General features: G+C 29.6%; 1 protein-coding gene across 1 annotated transcript; it reads left to right on the plus strand.

The window, feature by feature from the left end:
- The first annotated feature begins 1269 nt into the window (after positions 1–1269).
- Positions 1270–5001, plus strand: LOC114368047 (BAHD acyltransferase DCR-like). The gene is made up of 2 exons (XM_028325386.1): positions 1270–1919; positions 3797–5001. The coding sequence occupies exons 1-2, from the start codon at positions 1461–1463 to the stop codon at positions 4682–4684; spliced, it is 1347 nt and encodes a 448-aa protein (XP_028181187.1). The 5' UTR covers positions 1270–1460; the 3' UTR covers positions 4685–5001.
- Positions 5002–19790: the final 14789 nt, after the last annotated feature.

The raw sequence follows: 19790 nt of genomic DNA on the forward strand, positions 1-19790 counted from the left end.
AAAATTAAAAAAATTAATTATTTTTTAAAACAATGTCTTTCTTTATTAGTATCAATCTTAACTAAATATTTATTTTAGCTTATCCAAAAAAAAAAACTAAATACTTAATTTATGACTATATCTCAACTCTTTTTTTTTATCAAATCATGAGATATTTAGTATTTCTTATTTGTCTCTCAACTAATTCTCCTCCCACAATATCCACTCATTTTGAGATAAATTGATATCTTCAATTGCGATGTCAGTTGAACTCTTTTACTAATGATATTTTAATCAAATAAAACTATTTTATTGTAATAATTTTGTCATTAACTTTTTTTATGTTGTATGCATTTCCTTGAAAAATAAATTTAAATTTAAATTCTTTCGAGGTAATATATATATATATATATATATATATATATATATATATATATATATAATTTGAAAAATATAAATATAATTTAAAATGAAAAATACCAATTAAAATTTCATAAATTTAACCAATACAGATTAAGGAATATTAAATATATAATCTTGAAGAAGGACAAATTTATCCACCCCCTTCCTAGTACCATTTGTATATATGAGGAAAAAAAATTAAAATTCAAAAATAGTAATAAAGGAAAATATATATGAAAATTATATTTTTAGTTGATATTTGTTTAAATTTTTTCTAGTAGTGGATCATATTTCTAACTTTATCCATAAAATTAATGATAAATATTTTTTAAAAATATTATTTATTAGAATTTAAATATTTAAAAATTATGTAAAAAAAAATCCAATCTCCGTTTAATACATTCCTGGATCCCTGTTTGCTCTTTAATGTTTTCAATAAGCAAAAACATTAAAGAATATTAGAGATATTCTCTTAAGTTCTTTCAATTATTTATAAAAAATAAGTACTTAACGACTTTATATCTTTTGTTATGGCATAAAATATTTATTACTGATTTTGTTAATAACGAATTATATTAGTGAGATTTCATTTCCTAATTATTTTTCTATCTATAATACTCGAATTTGGGATTTTATTTAAGAGATACGAGTCCCATTCAAATCAAACCAACATTCAAACATGATGTTGGTCTCATTTTTATATTTATGATATAATTATATGTTTACTTTCTAATTAAAATTTTTATTTTTGGTTTCTTTAAGTATATATGGCACTTGATGTATATTAAATAGAACAAAATCTATCCCCTTGGTAACCAAATATAGCTTTAATTAAGTATGGCACTTGATGCATGAGTTTTCTGATGTTACTACCAAGCATTTCTGCATCTATAATTACATCCTACCAAACTGCTAACCCAGTAAGCGTTATTAATTGGTCACAACCGCTCTCATGAATTCCATAAATGCTTCCCAACAACACTGCTCTATAACAATCCTGTAAACTCACGAACACACACATCAAACCAACATTCAGTTCATAATTTCTTCCAACAAATTATATTTTTCTTACAAAAAAAATGGCAGGTGAGGTGGTGAAGAAGGAAGAGTCTCTCAACCTGAAAGTCACTAACAAGAGCCATGTTCAATCAGAGGAGAAAATTGGAAGAAAAGAGTACCAATTGGTCACTTTTGATCTTCCCTACTTGGCCTTTTACTACAACCAGAAGCTCTTGTTTTACAAGGGTGAAGATTTCGAGGGCATGGTCCAAAAACTCAAAGTTGGACTTGGAGTGGTGCTGAAGGAGTTCCACCAACTTGCTGGCAAGTTAGGGAAAGATGAAGAGGGGGTGTTCAGAGTGGAGTATGATGATGACATGCTTGGTGTGGAGGTTGTTGAAGCTGTTGTAGCTGATGATGAAATTGGTGTGGATGATCTAACTGTGGCTGAAATTAGTAACACTAATTTGAAGGAGCTGATACCTTATAGTGGTATCTTGAATTTGGAAGGCATGCATAGGCCCTTGCTGGCTGTTCAGGTAAATATAATTTAATTAGTTTGTTCAAATTTCAAAGCATGTTGATCTAATTAGTTTTCATGCTCTTGATTAGATTAGCCTTTTGAATATTGGAAGTCATCATGGTCTAAAGGGTCAACATAACATTCAACTTCAAGTTTTCTTGTGTAAATTAAATTAATGAAACTGCATAATGATAACTATGTTCATAACATGGGGGCTGGATAAAACAATGAATATAGGGAAAGTTGGACTAGTTTGTAGCAGATCTAATTTAAAAAGAGGTTTTGGATGGCTCATAAGGCACTTTCCATAACTTCCAAAAACTAGTAGCTATGCTTAGTTTTGACACTTTTTTGGGGGGTTTATTTTCACCTAAATAGTCAAGCAAGGGAGAAGATTATGTAAATGGAACATTTGAGTTGATGTCATCAAAACACCTCTTTTTCCCTTCTCTTTTGCACCTTCTATTTAGATCAAACCATCTAGCTAGCTATACTAGAATTTTTAATTTAGATGCAAGACATTGGGTGATTGGTTGTCTTTCTCATATACCCTTTTAGATCCAGAGGAAACTGAGCCCACCACCCTATGAATGATATCTATAAGAGGTTAGTAAGTTGTAAATTCATAAATGAACCATAAATTAAGAGATCACTTTTAGCTTTTAGCAAAAGAATATAGGTAAAACATCAAATCACCACTACCAGTGTCCGTGTCTCATTTTGTCAATGACAAAAATAACTATTTAATTATTGAGGGTTAAATTTTGGTCCACTAATAATACTTAATTATTGAGGGTTAAATTTTGGTCCACTAATAATACATATGGCATCATTTAATAGGTGATTATTAAATGAGTTTGATTATAATATTAGTTTTTCTTTTGAAAAATTACTCTCCTTGATAACATATCAATACATGGTTTGGTGATGGTATAAAATCTTTGTAATTATAAATTAAGATTTAACTCAAAATGAACAAATGATCATTTGAGTGTGGCTCAGATGAAAAATAATAACACCACAATGAAAATCAAGTTTATGCAAATAATGCATTCTATATTGCTGTCCTAATAAATATACTATTGATAGACTATGTTACAAGACAAAGATTCATTTAATTTTTTTTCTGAAATATGTTTTTAAAGTCTATACGTCAACTCTGAATTCTAAAGATAAAGGTCAGTTGCCTCTAGTCCTGTCCCCACTCATCAGCTTGTGTGAGTGTGACTCTCAATTGAGTCCATTCGTTTTTACAATAACGAAAATAAAGTTTGAATTTCAGAGTCTAAAACTTCGTATAATCTACCCAAACTTGCCCACTAGATCCATCCTAGTAGATGATCGATTCCCCTCCTTTCATAATACCTTTGATTTTGAATAAGGAAAAAAAAGTGAGAGATTCGTACAAATTCAATTAGCAGCACATAGGTGTAAGAATTATTTTTACTCAGTACAAATCGAAAATAACGTGTTGTGTTAGATGTTAATAATAACTCATGTATTCTACTTAATTATAGAATCTAATCCAAAGTTTTAAATTTTATGAAGAAAAAATTTCAACGTTTTAGAAAATACTTAGAGCTGTGTAAGTTGTCCACACAACGAAGTTTAACAAGATTTTAATGCAAATAAGGAAATTTAACTGTTGAAAATATGCTGCTAACTTTTACTAATTTCTAAAATTAAAGGCCATTTTATTACAACGATACTCCATGCGTAGGTTGTCAATTTATTAGACAAATAGAGTGTGTTAAATTGATGGCGGCACTGTTAACCACCACGTTATGCCATTATAGTGCACCCCACTGATCACCTATCACATTCACTCTCTCTTTTATTATTTTCTGTTTTTCATCTTCTAACTTTCATTGCCTTTCTATTTCTTTCTCACAGTTAACGAAGCTCAAAGATGGGCTCGCAATGGGCCTAGCGTTCAACCATGCTGTCTTGGACGGGACTGCCACGTGGCAGTTCATGACCTCATGGGCCGAGATCTGCAGCGGTTCACCTTCCACGTCAGCACCACCCTTCCTGGACCGGACCAAGGCCCGGAACACACGCGTGAAGCTGGACCTTTCGCTACCAGAGCCCAACGGCCCACCAACTTCCAACGGTGAAGCAAAGCCCGCGCCAGCACTTAGGGAAAAAATCTTCAAATTCTCTGAGTCAGCCATCGACAAGATCAAGTCAACGGTCAACGAGAACCCTCCATCGGACGGCTCAAAACCATTCTCAACATTTCAGGCTCTTTCCTCCCACGTTTGGCGCCATGTAAGCCATGCACGTAACTTGAAGCCGGAGGATTATACCGTGTTCACCGTCTTTGCCGATTGCCGGAAGCGGGTGGACCCGCCAATGCCGGAGACTTATTTCGGAAACCTAATTCAGGCTATTTTTACCGTTACAGCGGTTGGGCTCTTAACGGCCCATCCGCCACAATTCGGGGCTTCATTGGTGCAGAAAGCCATTGAAGCCCACAATGCTAAGACTATTGAGGAACGTAACAAAGAGTGGGAAAGTGCACCCAAAATTTTTGAATTCAAAGATGCTGGGGTGAATTGTGTGGCTGTGGGAAGTTCCCCAAGGTTTAAAGTTTATGACATTGATTTTGGATGGGGGAAGCCAGAGAATGTGAGGAGTGGGACTAATAACAAGTTTGATGGGATGATTTATTTGTATCCGGGGAAAAGTGGAGGAAGGAGCATTGATGTGGAACTAACCTTGGAGCCTGAGGCTATGGGGAAGTTGGAGCAAGACAAGGATTTTCTTTTGGAAGCATAAAATTGCTAGAGCAAGTGCAATAAAAAAAATGGCTAGAAAAAGTACGTTGAGCAAATTTGGAAAGTAGTACTGCTCAGATTGTTGAAGGGGTCGACTTCAATGCCCAATTATGAATTCTGATGTGATTCATGGATGCAATTTAATTTAAAGTTGTGCTGTTTTAGGATTTTATATATGTTGTGGTTCTACGTTTGATTGATTTTGAACCTACTAATGTCTGTTCCATATGTATGGTCAATGATTGTAGTTCATGACAAGTGAAAGGAATTATTGTGAGTTTTAATTATAGTAATGTGTAAGTTATATATTTATAAAAAGAGAGAAATTATATTATTATTATTATTATTATTATTATTATTATTATTATTATTATTATTATATAACACAAAAGTAGTTATTTGAAAAAGAAAAGATAATTGTAATGCTAAAAGGGAAATAACTGAAGGGAAGCAAATGGATTCTTTTAATTTCCTCTTGTAAAAAAATGATTTTTTTAACGTCAGTTTGGAACGGTAGAAAGAAAAAAACTTCGTTTTCCCATTTGGTTAATTGAAAATAAGGAAAGCATTCCAAAAAAAATGAATGGCTCCCACTTCTTTTGCAATCCTCTCTCATTTTGGAGAGAAAAGAGGCACAAACAACATTTTTTTTAATAAAAGTACTAAATTATTCTCATTTCTATACATTTTTTTTTGTTAAAAGTATTTATGTAATTTTTATATACATATTTTTTCTTTCTTTCTACTTTTTATTCAATCACATATACAGAAAAAAAATATTTCATTTTCCCTCTTATTAAATAATCCAAAAATCGTCTCACTTTCCTTCTCTTTTTTTTCTTTTCCTTTCACTTTTTTTGGAAACAAACAACACCTAAGTGACAACAGCTGTCAGGAACATGCCAATAAGGTATATATACAAATATCAATTCATATTGAATTGCTAAAGAAAATTAATATGAGAAAAAGAGGATCAAATCACTTATTCTCTTTTCTGTCTCTCTAGCAAATAAAAAGTAAAATAAAATCACTTAAATATGAGAGAAAGAATTAAATGTGTTTCTTCAATTGGGGCAAACGATATTGAATTGGTGCATCATGCATGCCTTCAATACTTGATATTGAGATATGGAGGCTACGGACAATGATTTTATACATATACATTTGTAAAACCTAGTAGGTAAGCAATAATGGGACACAGAATTCACAGATAGAGTGACAGTTCAAGGCAACTGTAGTGATTAATATGGGCACATGCACAGGGTCCAGTTCTAGCTAGGGTCTTTTTCTTGTCAAGGGAGAAATTCTTGGTTAAGTAACCAAACTAGGCGTCATTTTATCCGAAGTGGTTTGTTATAATTGAAATAATTGACTATGATTCCCCACGAATTTCACTTGTAATATATGTTAGGGATTCAAATCGATCTTGGCATTATTACTTGAAGCAGAGTTCTGCCTAACTATTAAGGGTTAGTCTCGCTGTTAATTATACTTGTGAATATATCTAGACGTGAAAGAAAAAGGGAAAAACTTGACATCATTTATAAGTAATTTATTTACCAAGGTGATGCTATTTTGGAGATCATTTATGATATTGGGTGAACTTGCAGGTATGATCTGTTGAAAGTGATAATTTCTACTTCCTTAGGGATGTGTATACATCTCTCTTTGTACGCATTTCTTTTTACATTTTTTTTAAGTATGAGTATGTTAGTAAATTATATTTAGATATTAATTTAAAATTTATTAATAATGTAACTTGTTAACATATTTGGACTAAAAAAAAAGTGTGTATATATTAACAATGAATCAATGTGTATAACTGCTCTCATGGGATATTGCGAGTGTGGCGATTAACTGGTAAACCAGCATCATCAGTAGATTGTTGAGTTTTCGAGCTCCCTTGGAAATGCTTCTAGCCTTCCAACCTGAAATGTGAGATACATTTTGCATGGATTGTTCTTGACTGGTGTAACATCCTTGTTTCTTATAAGTAATTAGTTCTAATATTTAAAATAAATTAATATTTTTAAATTGAAATTTTGTTCTTTGTGGTTAATTGTTTGTTAGGCTTGGGAGCTAGATTAGAAATTTGTTGAGCTAAGTACCTTAGACTCAGAATTCTCTTGAGTAGCACATAAAACTTATAAATGATAGTTTTGCAAGGATAAATTTATATTGATCAAGATCTCCTAGATTTCAAATTTAATTAATGGCTAAGCAGAGCTAATTGAAACTTAATAGAAGTTGGAAATATTGAAGCCATCTAGAATGGGTCATGTGGGGCGTATTCTGATCTAGTGCCGGGAGAGGAAGAATAATTTGGGAGAAAAATGATTATATAACACTGTAAAAATTTTACATCATCATCAAATTATAATTTATTATATATAATAAATTTATTAATTTTTTATGATAATTATTTTAAAAAATATATTAAAAATAATTTATAATTAAACAAAAATATAAAAGTATTTTACACTACCGTCATACTATTAAACTCATAATTTATTTAGAGAAAGTTTTATATATATTTGGGATACAGTAAAGAGAATATATTTACATAAAAAAAAAAAAAACGTTAAACAAGAACTGATAATAACTAGGTGCATGAATGTAGGTAAGAGAATAACAGAAAAAACAAAACATAGGAATAAAGGAAAATTTGCATCTGAATTCCCACAAAAGTACGTGCTCAGTGAGTCTCACTTTGCCACCAGCTTTGCGTTAACTGGTGCTTCCAACGGTGGTGTCAAACCCCTTGCAAAATCAAAGCTGTCACAAAGTACGTGTTTGGAAACCATCAGAAAGGGACAAATTTCATTTCCAACATATATAGAAGCTATATTAACTTCTGATGAAACATGGAAAATCACATCTGCCCAATGTTACCAAACACGCTAAAAAGTGTAAGTTTGTTCTACGGATTATTTTATTATTCTTAGAATTATAAGATTGAAAAAAATTATCTCATATGTATTATTAGGCCATAAAAAAATTAATCATGGATATATTTTATTTCTGAAAAAAATATAATTTCACGTTCTATCAATACTTAATCCCTGACACAGAAAACGGAGAAAAAATATTCTTATGGTACAAGAATATCTCTTTATAAGTAAAAATTCATATATATCTTATTTCATTACTCTCTCATTGTTTCTTCATAACATGTGCTTAAATTTTTTCGATTCCCACAAATTTTGTTCTTGTCCAATTAATGTTTCTGCAGTTTGATCTCTTGTCGATTTCATTTCTATATTTTACCATAATTTTTCCTTTCCCTCCCATGCCCCCTTTTGATAGGCAATTTTTTCTCTTCTTTCAATTATCTTAATCATGAAACACATGAAAAAAAATGAAGGGTGTAACAAGAGTTTTTGTAATAAGCGCATTTTAGTAATAATAATAATATATATTCTTAGGGAAAAAAATAACTCAATTATATGTTTTGATCATTCCTAAAAATATTAAAAATCATCCCAACCAATTTAATTAAATAGTTAATCAAACATATTTTTTTAATAATATCTGAAAATAACATTCCCATGTTATATTCTCATAACTAAAAAAAATTATCCATAAAATAAACACCCTGAATGAATTGAATTATCAGACGCCATGTTCATGTACAACCAATATATTTCAAGGATTCTGTTTTTAACAAGATAAAAAAAGCAAAGAAATCAATAGCATATATAACATCACATATCTCACAAGCTAAATTACATCATTTGCTTTAAGCACATGTTAATTGGGATCTATTTTGTGTGTGTGTGTGTGCGCTTTAAGTACATGTTAGGAAGCTAACAAAAGAAACTATCGTGTGTGTGTGTATAAAAAAAGTAAAATAAGAGTGCAAACAGCACACAACAAACCTACAACCTTGGCATCGTGAAATATACTTCCTCCCAGAAACTCGTATGAGTTGCCTTTAATTAAGTAATTCTCATACTATTAACAAATGTTCATAATTAACAGATATTTCTCAACATCACTTTGACTATAGTTTAAAATGATAGGTATAATGTTTTAAAATAAGATGCAAGTGCAAATAGTTATACTTTACAACATATCCTGGAAAGCATTAAAATTTCCTGCCAGGCTACAAACATTAAGTTTAGTGTTTTTAGTCAGCCACAGTATTACAAATTGGACAATCCCTAATACAGTTGAGAATGCACCAAAGCAAATGAGATGCATTAAATAATTACCTACACTCTTATGTATTGGTCTGACTTGGTCAGTTATTAGTGCAAAGTTTGCAACCCAAAAAGTAATGAAAGATTACGATAACTACTTATTGCACTCCAATTTTGCTTGGTACACCCCAAATTTTCTAATATTTCCTTTTTGTCCTTCTTCCAAACAAAAGCCTAGCTTCCTCTCTCCCACCACCTCCTCCCTGAACCTTCATCACATGTGACCACCACCACTCACCTCATCTTCCCTCCATGTCGCATCGCCACCTCCTTTCCCCCGATTTGCACACGTTGCCCAACCATAACACCATAACCCACACACCACACACCACAGTCACCTCCATATTGCCTAGATATGCACACGCAACCACCAACACCTCCTTCCATCGCGTGTGTAATCCCCCTACACACTAGATTTGTGTGCGACTTCACTCTGCCACCTTCGTGATATAGTTACAGATTGATCAATTTGTAATGTATTTGTATTATGGATTGTTCAATCCATATTGCATTTTTTTTTTTGCATAACAAGTTAAGCAATCCATAATACAAAACAATAAATTATGGATTAGTCAAATTGTAATGTATGCATTATAGATTTCTTAATCCATAACATCATAAACGAAGAAGGTTGCAAGCTAACCAAACAACCACTTACAGTGGTGGCTTCAATAGGGAGGTTGCCAAGACGTCTAATGGCTCTCTACTGTCAATGTAGGTGATGCGCAAAACAAACATAACAAAGAATGGATGTGGCGGCATTGGAAACCATAGACAAGAATTAATAAAGGGTAAAAAAAGTCCATCAAGGTATTTTGTTATTTCCAATGGGGTGGACCAGGCAAAAAAGGGATGCATTAAGTAGTTGCCCATCACGTTTCTGTTAGGCCCAAATATGAATTAGCCCAAATTGCAATACATAATAAATAATAGGATTTTTTTTTCTAATCCACGTGTATCCTTCAACAAAGGTAATTCTTTTTGTCAGAATTTTTTGTCTTCACCTTGTTTAAGGGAAAGAACTCACTTTTATAAAGGATAAATTACACATTCACAAAATAAATAGCAGCTAAATATATCGAATTTGAATTTTAAATTTAAAAGTTGTGTTAAACTTATTTAAGTTAAAAACCAGCATATTTTGAAAATTTTCATGTTTCCTATCCTCACTTAAACAATTTTTAGAAGAATAAAAATCCATATATCTCAAATAAAACTTGTCTAAGATAATCATTCCCCCCTCCCCCACAATAAAAGTTTAGGTTAATTTAATCTCAAAGACTCACTAAAAATAAAAACATATTTTATGCCTTAAAAAACACTTATAAAAATACTTATAATACTTACCAGTTATCTATCAACGAAATTCTTACATTAATAATAAAAGTCGGATTCACTTGTGAAAATATAAATCATGTACTTACCAAGTTGAGCAAGCTATCGGGTTCCTGTATATATGCACGAAAATATTCCTTTAGCACTTATATCAGTTATCTGCTATATACCATATTTTGAATTGTGAGTTAAAAGCCAACTTATTATTTAATTATTTGCTCCTTTGAAGTTGATATCTCATTTTGATCATACTGCATGATTCGTGCAATCATTCATTCTAATATCAACAAACCATAATCTTAGCTGGAAACAACTATTGATTGTTTTCCAAGCATACGTTAAATCTGCTGGTTGTTGTCAAGAACTCTTTGGATGCGATTTTACTCCGAGGTCAAAAGACAGGAGAATCAAGGTGTGACCAGCATTGGCGCACTAAGCTAGCTCATAAAATCCACATACAAACAAATTTATTTTAAGAGTAAAATATATATCCTCCTCTCACTAAATACTAGTAATATTTAATTTATTCCTTTTTACTATTAATTTTAAAAACCCACATTTTTCTGACTTGAAAGATGAAACGTATTGTATGATTTTAGTTTGGATCCCCTAGCGGAAAAGTTATAATATTTGATGTAATAAATGTTGTATTTATTATCGGATCAAGATATATAACATGCACCGCCTCACAATAAATATTTGGCTTTCTTATTACACTTTATTTCATGAAATATGTCACAATAAATTTTGCTTCTTTTCTTTTTTGTTTTGAATGACAAATTTGGCTTCTTATTCTACTTTATTTCGTGGAACGGCAAAGGGCTTATTGTAGAGAAGACAAAGTCAACGCGGAGAGCTGCATGTTATCTAACCTTTCGATCTGTAGCCAAAAGATGAAAAGATGAATGAAAACCCTAAATAGGGGCAGAAGAAGAGAAAAAGAAAAAAAAAATGCAATAAATAATATAACAAAAAATAGGATAAAAATGATATAGAAGAGAATTTATATATATAAAAGACATATCATACAAGAATGATCATCTTATTAAGAATGAAAATGATAAATATCAATCGTAAGATTAAAATGAAAGATTAAGATTAAAACATTTTAAATTTAATTTAAAGTTTTATTTAACCATAAATTTCCAAAAGATTTACCAAACGAAAAATTAAATATTTTATATATGTTCTTTATAAAAAAAATAATTTAGGTCAAGATCGTCATCATAACAACCAACTCCACCATGATCATTGTCACCACCTCCCGCAGTAATAACTGTGGAGATTGTGTTGGTGGTGACGATAGTGGTCATGGCGATGATGGTGGTAATAGTAGTAATGCTAAAAATAGTCATGGTAGTGGTGACGATTGACGATGGTTGCGATGACAACCAATTGAGACAGAAGCGATCATGACAATGGTGATGATCATGGTGGTGATAGGTTTGAGATATTTTAGGATGACATAAAATTAAATCTTTAAGATATTTTATTTGTGAAAAGGAGTTATGCAATGGACACTAAAAAGTTTTACGTAGTCATCCAATCACAATCCATCATATATGTTAAGTTTGTTAACTTTTAAAATAACTATCTTAAAATAATTCAAATGATTATATGTGATTGGATAACAATCTAAAACATTAAACTCATAGACATTAAAATCATTTGATTTCCTATATGTTAAATCTTTTAAAGATTTTAGGTTAAATAAAGCTTTAATTTGAATATAAAATATTCTAATCTTAATCTTTCATTTTAATCTAATGATTGGAATTGATCATTCCTATTTTCACATAAAATGATCATTCTCATATGATACGCACTCTATATATATTTATGAAAAGCATTAATTTTTTCTACTCAAAAGTCAAAACCCTCCACTTATTTTTATTATTTAAATATTTGAGGGTTTGTGGTGAATTTTGAGATATACATTTTTTTAAAACTCAAATAATAATTTTACTGGAAACTTGATTAAAAAAATTAAACTTTTTGAGAGTTTCAAAATTGTGAGATGATCGAAATTGGTTAACTTTAAAATTAGAGTGATTTAATTATAGCTCATGAAAAGCTTGGAGAACTAAAAGTAAAATAATTCGAACTAGAAAGGTCAAAAAGATATGATTAAACCTTTGAAATTTTTAAAGATGAAATAGAGTTTTGAACACGTTTTTATTAGCCTATAACTTCATTCAAAATTATTATCTCATATTCTAAAGTTCTATAATTATATTAAAGATGAAAGTTGACTGTCAATGATGTTAGTGTCGATGTTAGAGGAAAAAAATGTTTATAAGCAATTTGTTTATATTAAAATAGACTAAAGCATAAAATATATTAAGTAATTTAAAAAATTCAAACAAAAAGTACTACAGTTTAAATATCTAAAGAATATAATTTATCCTGTCATCTTACAATTTTCTTATACCGATTGGTGATTGTGTTCTCCTTTTTTTTTATTCTTAGCATACACACATCGAACAGATTGATTTAACCAATTAGACCTGCAGTCTAATATTTTATACAACTCAACTCAAAGAAGATTGTTTCTTACAGAGCATAATTGTAATTTCATATAAAAACAAATTAGATGATATTTCTTTCAAAAAAAAAATGTAAAATCAAGCCACATAATTTCGGGCAGCGGCTTTGATAAAAGATTTCGTACCATCTATCATTTTCTTACAAAACTAAAGTTGCAAAATTTAATTCTATATATGTGTACGTGAACCTTTATTGTATCTATAAATTCAATTTGTTGGATCTAAGAGCGTCACATAAATTTTGAAAACAAAACAAGGGAGGAAATTTGCTAATACTTTATTAGCCATGTTGCCAGATCCTGCTAATTAAATAGTTTTGGACCCTTCATTAAAAAGGCTAGTTGATATCCAGCTTTTAAGATAAGCTGTTTTCAAACAAGTATGAGTGGTGCATTTTATCCTTAAAGGACTGCATAAAGGAGAATCATGATCCCCTTAGACAATTCTCCACGACCAAATGTTTTTTTAATAATAATTAAAAAAGTTTAAGTGATTTTTTTCTTTTTCTTTTGTTTTTATCTAACTATTATATTGATATAAAATATTTATCATCAGAACGAACGAGTGATTAATCTCTCTCATAGGTCATGAGTGCTCATAAAATAAATTATTTTTTTTTAACACAATTTATTTTATACCTATAAGTATTAGACATAAATTATTATCATTTGTGTCAACCAGTATTAATGAGTAGATTGTATTTTAGAGTTCTCTAAAATTAAAATATATTTCAAAATTCAAATAGCACTTAGAAAAATATTTATAAATTCAAATAAGATGATGACATTAATAAAAAATTCAAATTTATATATGAATATGATTCTTACTAATTGGATAAAAAAAATTTAACATATTTTTTTCTTGTTTTATAATATTAAAATGTGTAGATGAACCACCGCCTACTTGTTAAATTGGAACATGTGGTGTGCTGGCTTAGCTTTTGACTGGTAGGGCCATGGCCACACAAAGCCATCCCATATGAGGGTCATCTTGTCAAATATCAGGTAGTTCCACCTCCTAATGGACCCACCAATCTATGAATTAGCTAAGTGAATAAACTTGGTCTCTTTTTGCCCCCTCCCCTTTTTCTCTTCGATATTCATATCATTGAAAGTGAATCTATAAAGTCAAACAAATAATTTAAAACTTGATATAGCCCAAGCCCATCTTGAGGGTTGTAAAGAGAACAATAGGAAATATGCTTAAAAGATTTTGAAAGTAACATTGGTCTATGAAAGAGGGAAGGGGGAGAGGAGGAATGACATTTAAGGTCTTTGGTCTATGATAGATAAAAGGATAATAATAAGGTTATTTTTAATTTTGGAATGATGCTTTGTGTCTTTCACCATTAACATTTGCCATAAAAAATGAAAAATATAATAGGGTCCATTTTATAAGTTAAAAACATTATTTCTATAAGTAAGCGTAGTTTCATATGATTATTATCTTCATAAAATTGAGATATGAAATAGATAAGTAATAAGCATTAAAGTTGCTCTAAAAAAATTACAGCTTAAATTTTATATATATATATATATATATATATATATATATATTCATATTCAAAAAGACACACATAATTAATTAAGAAAAATAGAAGGAAAGAAAAAAATAGAGTTTAATTTCTATTCATTGTCAGTGTAAAAAAAATTATACTCTATTAATTAAAAATTATGATAGATATAAATTTTAAATTAAAATAATTATGTAAAATAGAAAGGTAAAAATAAATATATAATAAATTAAATTTAAAAAATGGTTATAAATTTATTAATTAAGGGGAGAAAAGAGAAATAAGAAAGAAAAAACAATAAATATAATGATATATACGATATTATTTTTTATAAAAAAATATAGATCAAGTATAAGAATTAGTATGCAAAAATAATCATTGGGTTTTTATCCACTTAACTGTGGCAAGTGGTGTGAAAAAAGGGAAAATCCTTGTGTGAGCCATTCACACATAAAGTAGATGAATCACACTGACGTTGACGTTAAAAGAACAATCTTTTGGGTATTTCCTTTTTAATCTCTTCTGTTCGGTTAGTGGTTAACTGAGTATCTTTGGGCTAATCATCCACATCTAAGAATAATTATAGGTTCAATAATATAGCATTCAACCTTTTGGTGTCGCAGGCAAGGTTAAAAAGTGGTGTTAAGGTAACAAAAGTTGCCTTTTGCTAGTGTTTTGGAAGAGAGAGAATAAGGGTAATAGAAAAAAAAATTAACAATTAATATTCTTAAGATATTGGTTAAAAAATTTTAAAAATTATTAAAATACACAAAATTATGTTATATTTGATATTTTTAAGTTATTTTATAATTTTCACAACAAATATATTTTATGTTAATTTTTTAATTAATATTCTAAAAACACTGGATAGAAAAATTCTAGAAAAAAAAATGAATGTGGAGTGAAGGATAATGAGTAATGAATGAAGGGAACCAACAGGTTTAAAAAAGAGAGATGCTTTAAGGGAATGCCACAATCTCTCTCTCTTTCTCACGCGCGCACACACACACGAGGGCTATGCACGAAAACCCATTCACATATGTCACCAAAATGCAAGTGGATTCCGCACACGTGCACAGCAACTTTCACAATAGAATTGGTTCTCGAGCTCAACCAAAGAAAGAAAATAAAAAGTATGCATCGCAAGGACCAAGGAGGAAGGAGCTTCTCTTATCTTTCTGTTTCTTTTTTCTTTTGATTTTTTTTTTAATTCATCAACCACCCTATTTCTCTAATTTGAAAATAGATGACATTACTTCAGTCACTTAATCAATAAAATAGTATTTTATATGATCCTTTTTCATACATTAATTATAAAATTGATGGATTGAATTAATATATTGTTATTTTTTAAAATTAAAATAGTGCTAACCTTTAATGATTAACGGATAAATTGATATTTTAAATCTAAATTAATAGATAAAAATTTATTCAAAGTAAAATTTGATTAAAATGATAATTAATCAAACTAAAATCAACCTCAAGTTTTAGATTTGATTCATTTAAATAAGTAGTTTAAATTTTAACAAACTTTTCTTCTATAAATCAAACCTAGTGTAAATGTATGTATTAAGTAGAGAAACCCATAAAGAAATATTTGAGACCTTTTTTCTTTAATATATTAACGTGCATATTAATGATTTTTTAATTTGTACATATTTAACTAGGAGTGTCTATCATTTTTTTTATTCTTTGTTATCCTTCACCAACTAAACTTTTTTTTTTCTAACAAATATCTCTTTTAAAAAATTAAGTTCAGTTAAATTAAGTTATATTATGATTATTCCTTTTACTCATCTACATTTTTATTTTCAATTATAATAATTTTATATATGAAAACAACCCTGGCTAAATATTAGAAATTTTTAATATTACTCTTTATAATAATAAAGCAACCAACAAAAAATATATTTGTTAACTAACAAGTTCAAATATTATAATTAGATTGTTTAACAGAGATATGCGTGTAACTAAGTAGAGAACTTTACGAGGCTATCAAGTTTTCTATCTATCAAGTTTGGAACATAATTTTTTTTAGGCACAGTGATATTTTCCTTATTGTATAAGACAATTATGTACCTAAAGGTCGTCTATGGTGATTTGTTCATGAATAATTGACTTTGGGCCATCTTTTCATGTGAGCTCAAATGTGAATTCTTCTCATTTGACTTTAGGTAGGATGTTTTAATTATTCTTAAAAAAAATTGAGAGTTTCTTAATCAATTTCAAGTGCGTATAAAATAATTTGAAGAGTTTTTATCATCATGTAATTAATTTGTCTTATGAACTAATGAGATGATTATGATATGTTATATGTTGAGTTACTATATGCACATGAGGACTTATAAATACTAATATGTTGAAGTGATGACACATGTATATGTCTTAATTATTGTAGGAAGAAATGTTCATAATTATGTTAATCAATGGATGTATTGAGTTGTGTTGGTTGAATTATTGATGATGATGATGATGAAATATGGTTAAGATGATGTTATTCTATGATTATAATTGACTTTAAGTTGAGATCATGAGATTCACTTTCATATAATTTTTTGGTGAATTGTTTGCAAGAATTTAAAGTATTGGAATGTCTTATTATGCTTATTGAAATATAGGTGAGTTCATGAGTGTGATGGACATATGAATGATGAATCTATGATATTATGACCTCTTATGATGTGTTTTGTGTATTCCAAGATGTTGGTTTGCTAACAATGGATGGATTGAATTTATTTCTTGAGTCCTTATTGTAACGTGAATTACTTGGCACTTCTTGTGACATTGCATGTAAGTAGACATGTAAGTTGTAAGTTGGGGGTGCTAAAAAGACCTTCAACCTACTACTAGAGGTTGTCGATGTTGGCTAATGGTGAAAGGGTTTATAGAATGGATGAGTGAGTGAATCTCTAGATATATTAAGGTCTTTGCAAGCCTTACTGATATAAGTCACTATCAACGCTCATCCATTTTTTTATAAAACCACATGTCATCTATAAGGTTAATTTGAGTATCTCTGAATGGTCAATGTGTGACTATGCTAAGAGATGTACTTGAGTAAATTGCTAAAATGTGAAATCTCTTTAGAGTAAAGAGTCAATATGATAGATAGACATGTATATTGATAATTGCAATTTGAGAATGATGTGTTACTCGATGAGTCACGAAATACTTTGATGTATGATGATTGATGGACTGATAATGATGCTTGATAGATGAATCATGGTGATGATGATGTATGATAATTGAATCTTGATGTGATGGTTGATGGTGATGATTATTATGAGATGTTTTGTTATATGAATTTCTAATATTTATGCATTAAGTATGATTTCCAAATATTACCTTTTATATGTATATAATGGTGTTTATTTATGCTTTAACTATTAACGTTGAGATCATGAAATTCATGTCAATATGCGGTTTTGGTGAGGTAGTTATGAGAATTCAAGGTGCGGAAGGTCTTATTTTGCTTAGGGAACTAATGATAGTTTGATGAATTTGATAGAGCTTATGTAATGTTAAGGTTTTTAAATTGTTTTAAGTATGCTTGCTTTTTGTAAACTTATCCTTGTATTGTTGCACATTTGGTTTTGCTTGTGATGATTTCATATCTAACATACATGGGAAGCAGATGGATAGGAGGTGACTTTGTGTCTTTGAAGACTTCATAGATATGGCTACATGGACGTGAAGACATGTTATCTATTTTTTGTTTCCTTTTTAAAGTTATGTATAGTTTTAATCAACTCAGATTTTATATAGTTTATTCTTATAATGTTATTTATATTTATAGGCATGTTCAAAGGAGATGAGTTATTATGGTATTTTGTGTGTGTGTGTATCATGTGATGTTTTATTTTAGTGTTTTGTGTTTTAGGATTTGACCTTAAAAGTTTATAAGTAATATCATAATTAAAGTTAATGGAAGAGTTTCAATTTAATTAAAATAAAATCTTATGCTTAAATTAATTCTTAGTTCCACGTAAGGATGATGAGTGGTTGCAATCCTCATATTCCATGCGAACTAAATATCGAGCCAAGAAATGTATAAACTCCTTCATAAGCATTGATATTATGGTTCACTCGGTGGAGACATTAGCTCTATTACCATATTGTAGAGAAAATGAAATACTATCACTATATATTTGATTTTCATTAATTATCGGCGTTTTAAAACTTAATTGGAAATCATACTTATGGTTAATTCTATCAAATTTTTCAATCAAAATTGCAAATGATTGGCTTGACTCGACTTTGAATTAGGCAAAATCCATGACTCGACAGAGTATGGAGTTAAGGAGTCACTCTCCTTTTCACATGTTGCATCATCCAACAAAAACTTTTTTTTTAGTCACACTTAACTCAAACTAAATTTTAGTCTGTACATTGATATATAGCATGTTTGGTTCAACATTGTTAACGTTCGTATGAGCTTTTTTCCATGCCCAATTGAAAAAAAATAAAAAAAACATGAAAGCTACTCTTAGTAGCGTTGAACCTGACGTGAGTTCAAGGAAACAAAACGCAAAACCAAACACACATAATCTATGTAATCACATTGGTTGAATTTTCATATTCTTTGAAGTTCTAAAATTTTCACGCATCGGGTTGAATTTTCATATACTTGAAATGCTAAAATTTTCACCCACATGAGTGACCATGTTAAAATTTGAAATAAGAAAACAAATTGACATGAGAGAAGGTTTAAACCCATGTTTATGAAGTATTTAAAAAAATTGTAATCATTATGTCAAATAGTTATATCAATTTAAATTTATGATGGAAAACTTATTCATATTTAATATTCTTCATATCAAATTAAAATATTTAATTATACTGGTTTAAACAGTTTAATTAGTGACTCACTATTCCGATTGAATCAATTATTGATCGGATTCTAAGCATATTATTAATTGTTTTAATATTAAATTAAGTATTATTCATTTACTTCATATTGAATAACTGGATTTTACTCCCAAAAGAAAACCTAATTTCACTTTCTTATTACCAAGGAGATATAAATCACGTGTGATAATTAGTTGACAATCGTTTAAATATGTCAGTTAATTAATACTACTAAAATACCAACATGAATCTTGGTTATTTCGCGACTGCGTAATTCTTTACTTATTATGAAAAAATTGCAACTCGTACTGAAAATAAAAATTAACACGTAAGGTTATTCAGGTCAACAAATTTAGACAAATTAAAGATAATTAGGACTTTGACAAAAAAAAACACCATGGTTGAATCAAATGAGGATCACAAGACCAGCCATATATATATATCAGAATGAAACATATCATTACAAATCAACCATAGCTTTCTTAAATGGTGGGGCCTAATGATAGAGTTGGAGCAAGATCATTATAATCTTCATTCAACTCTTATGTAATATGGATAACCTAACCAGGATATAAGATTGTGCAATCCCTATGTGCATAATTCACAAGATAATAAATATACTTGCAAACAGTGAGATTAGTTTATTTAAAAAGTAACTAATGT

This window comes from Glycine soja, chromosome 9, assembly GCF_004193775.1.
Source record: "Glycine soja cultivar W05 chromosome 9, ASM419377v2, whole genome shotgun sequence".
In the NCBI taxonomy this organism is placed as follows: domain Eukaryota; kingdom Viridiplantae; phylum Streptophyta; class Magnoliopsida; order Fabales; family Fabaceae; genus Glycine; species Glycine soja.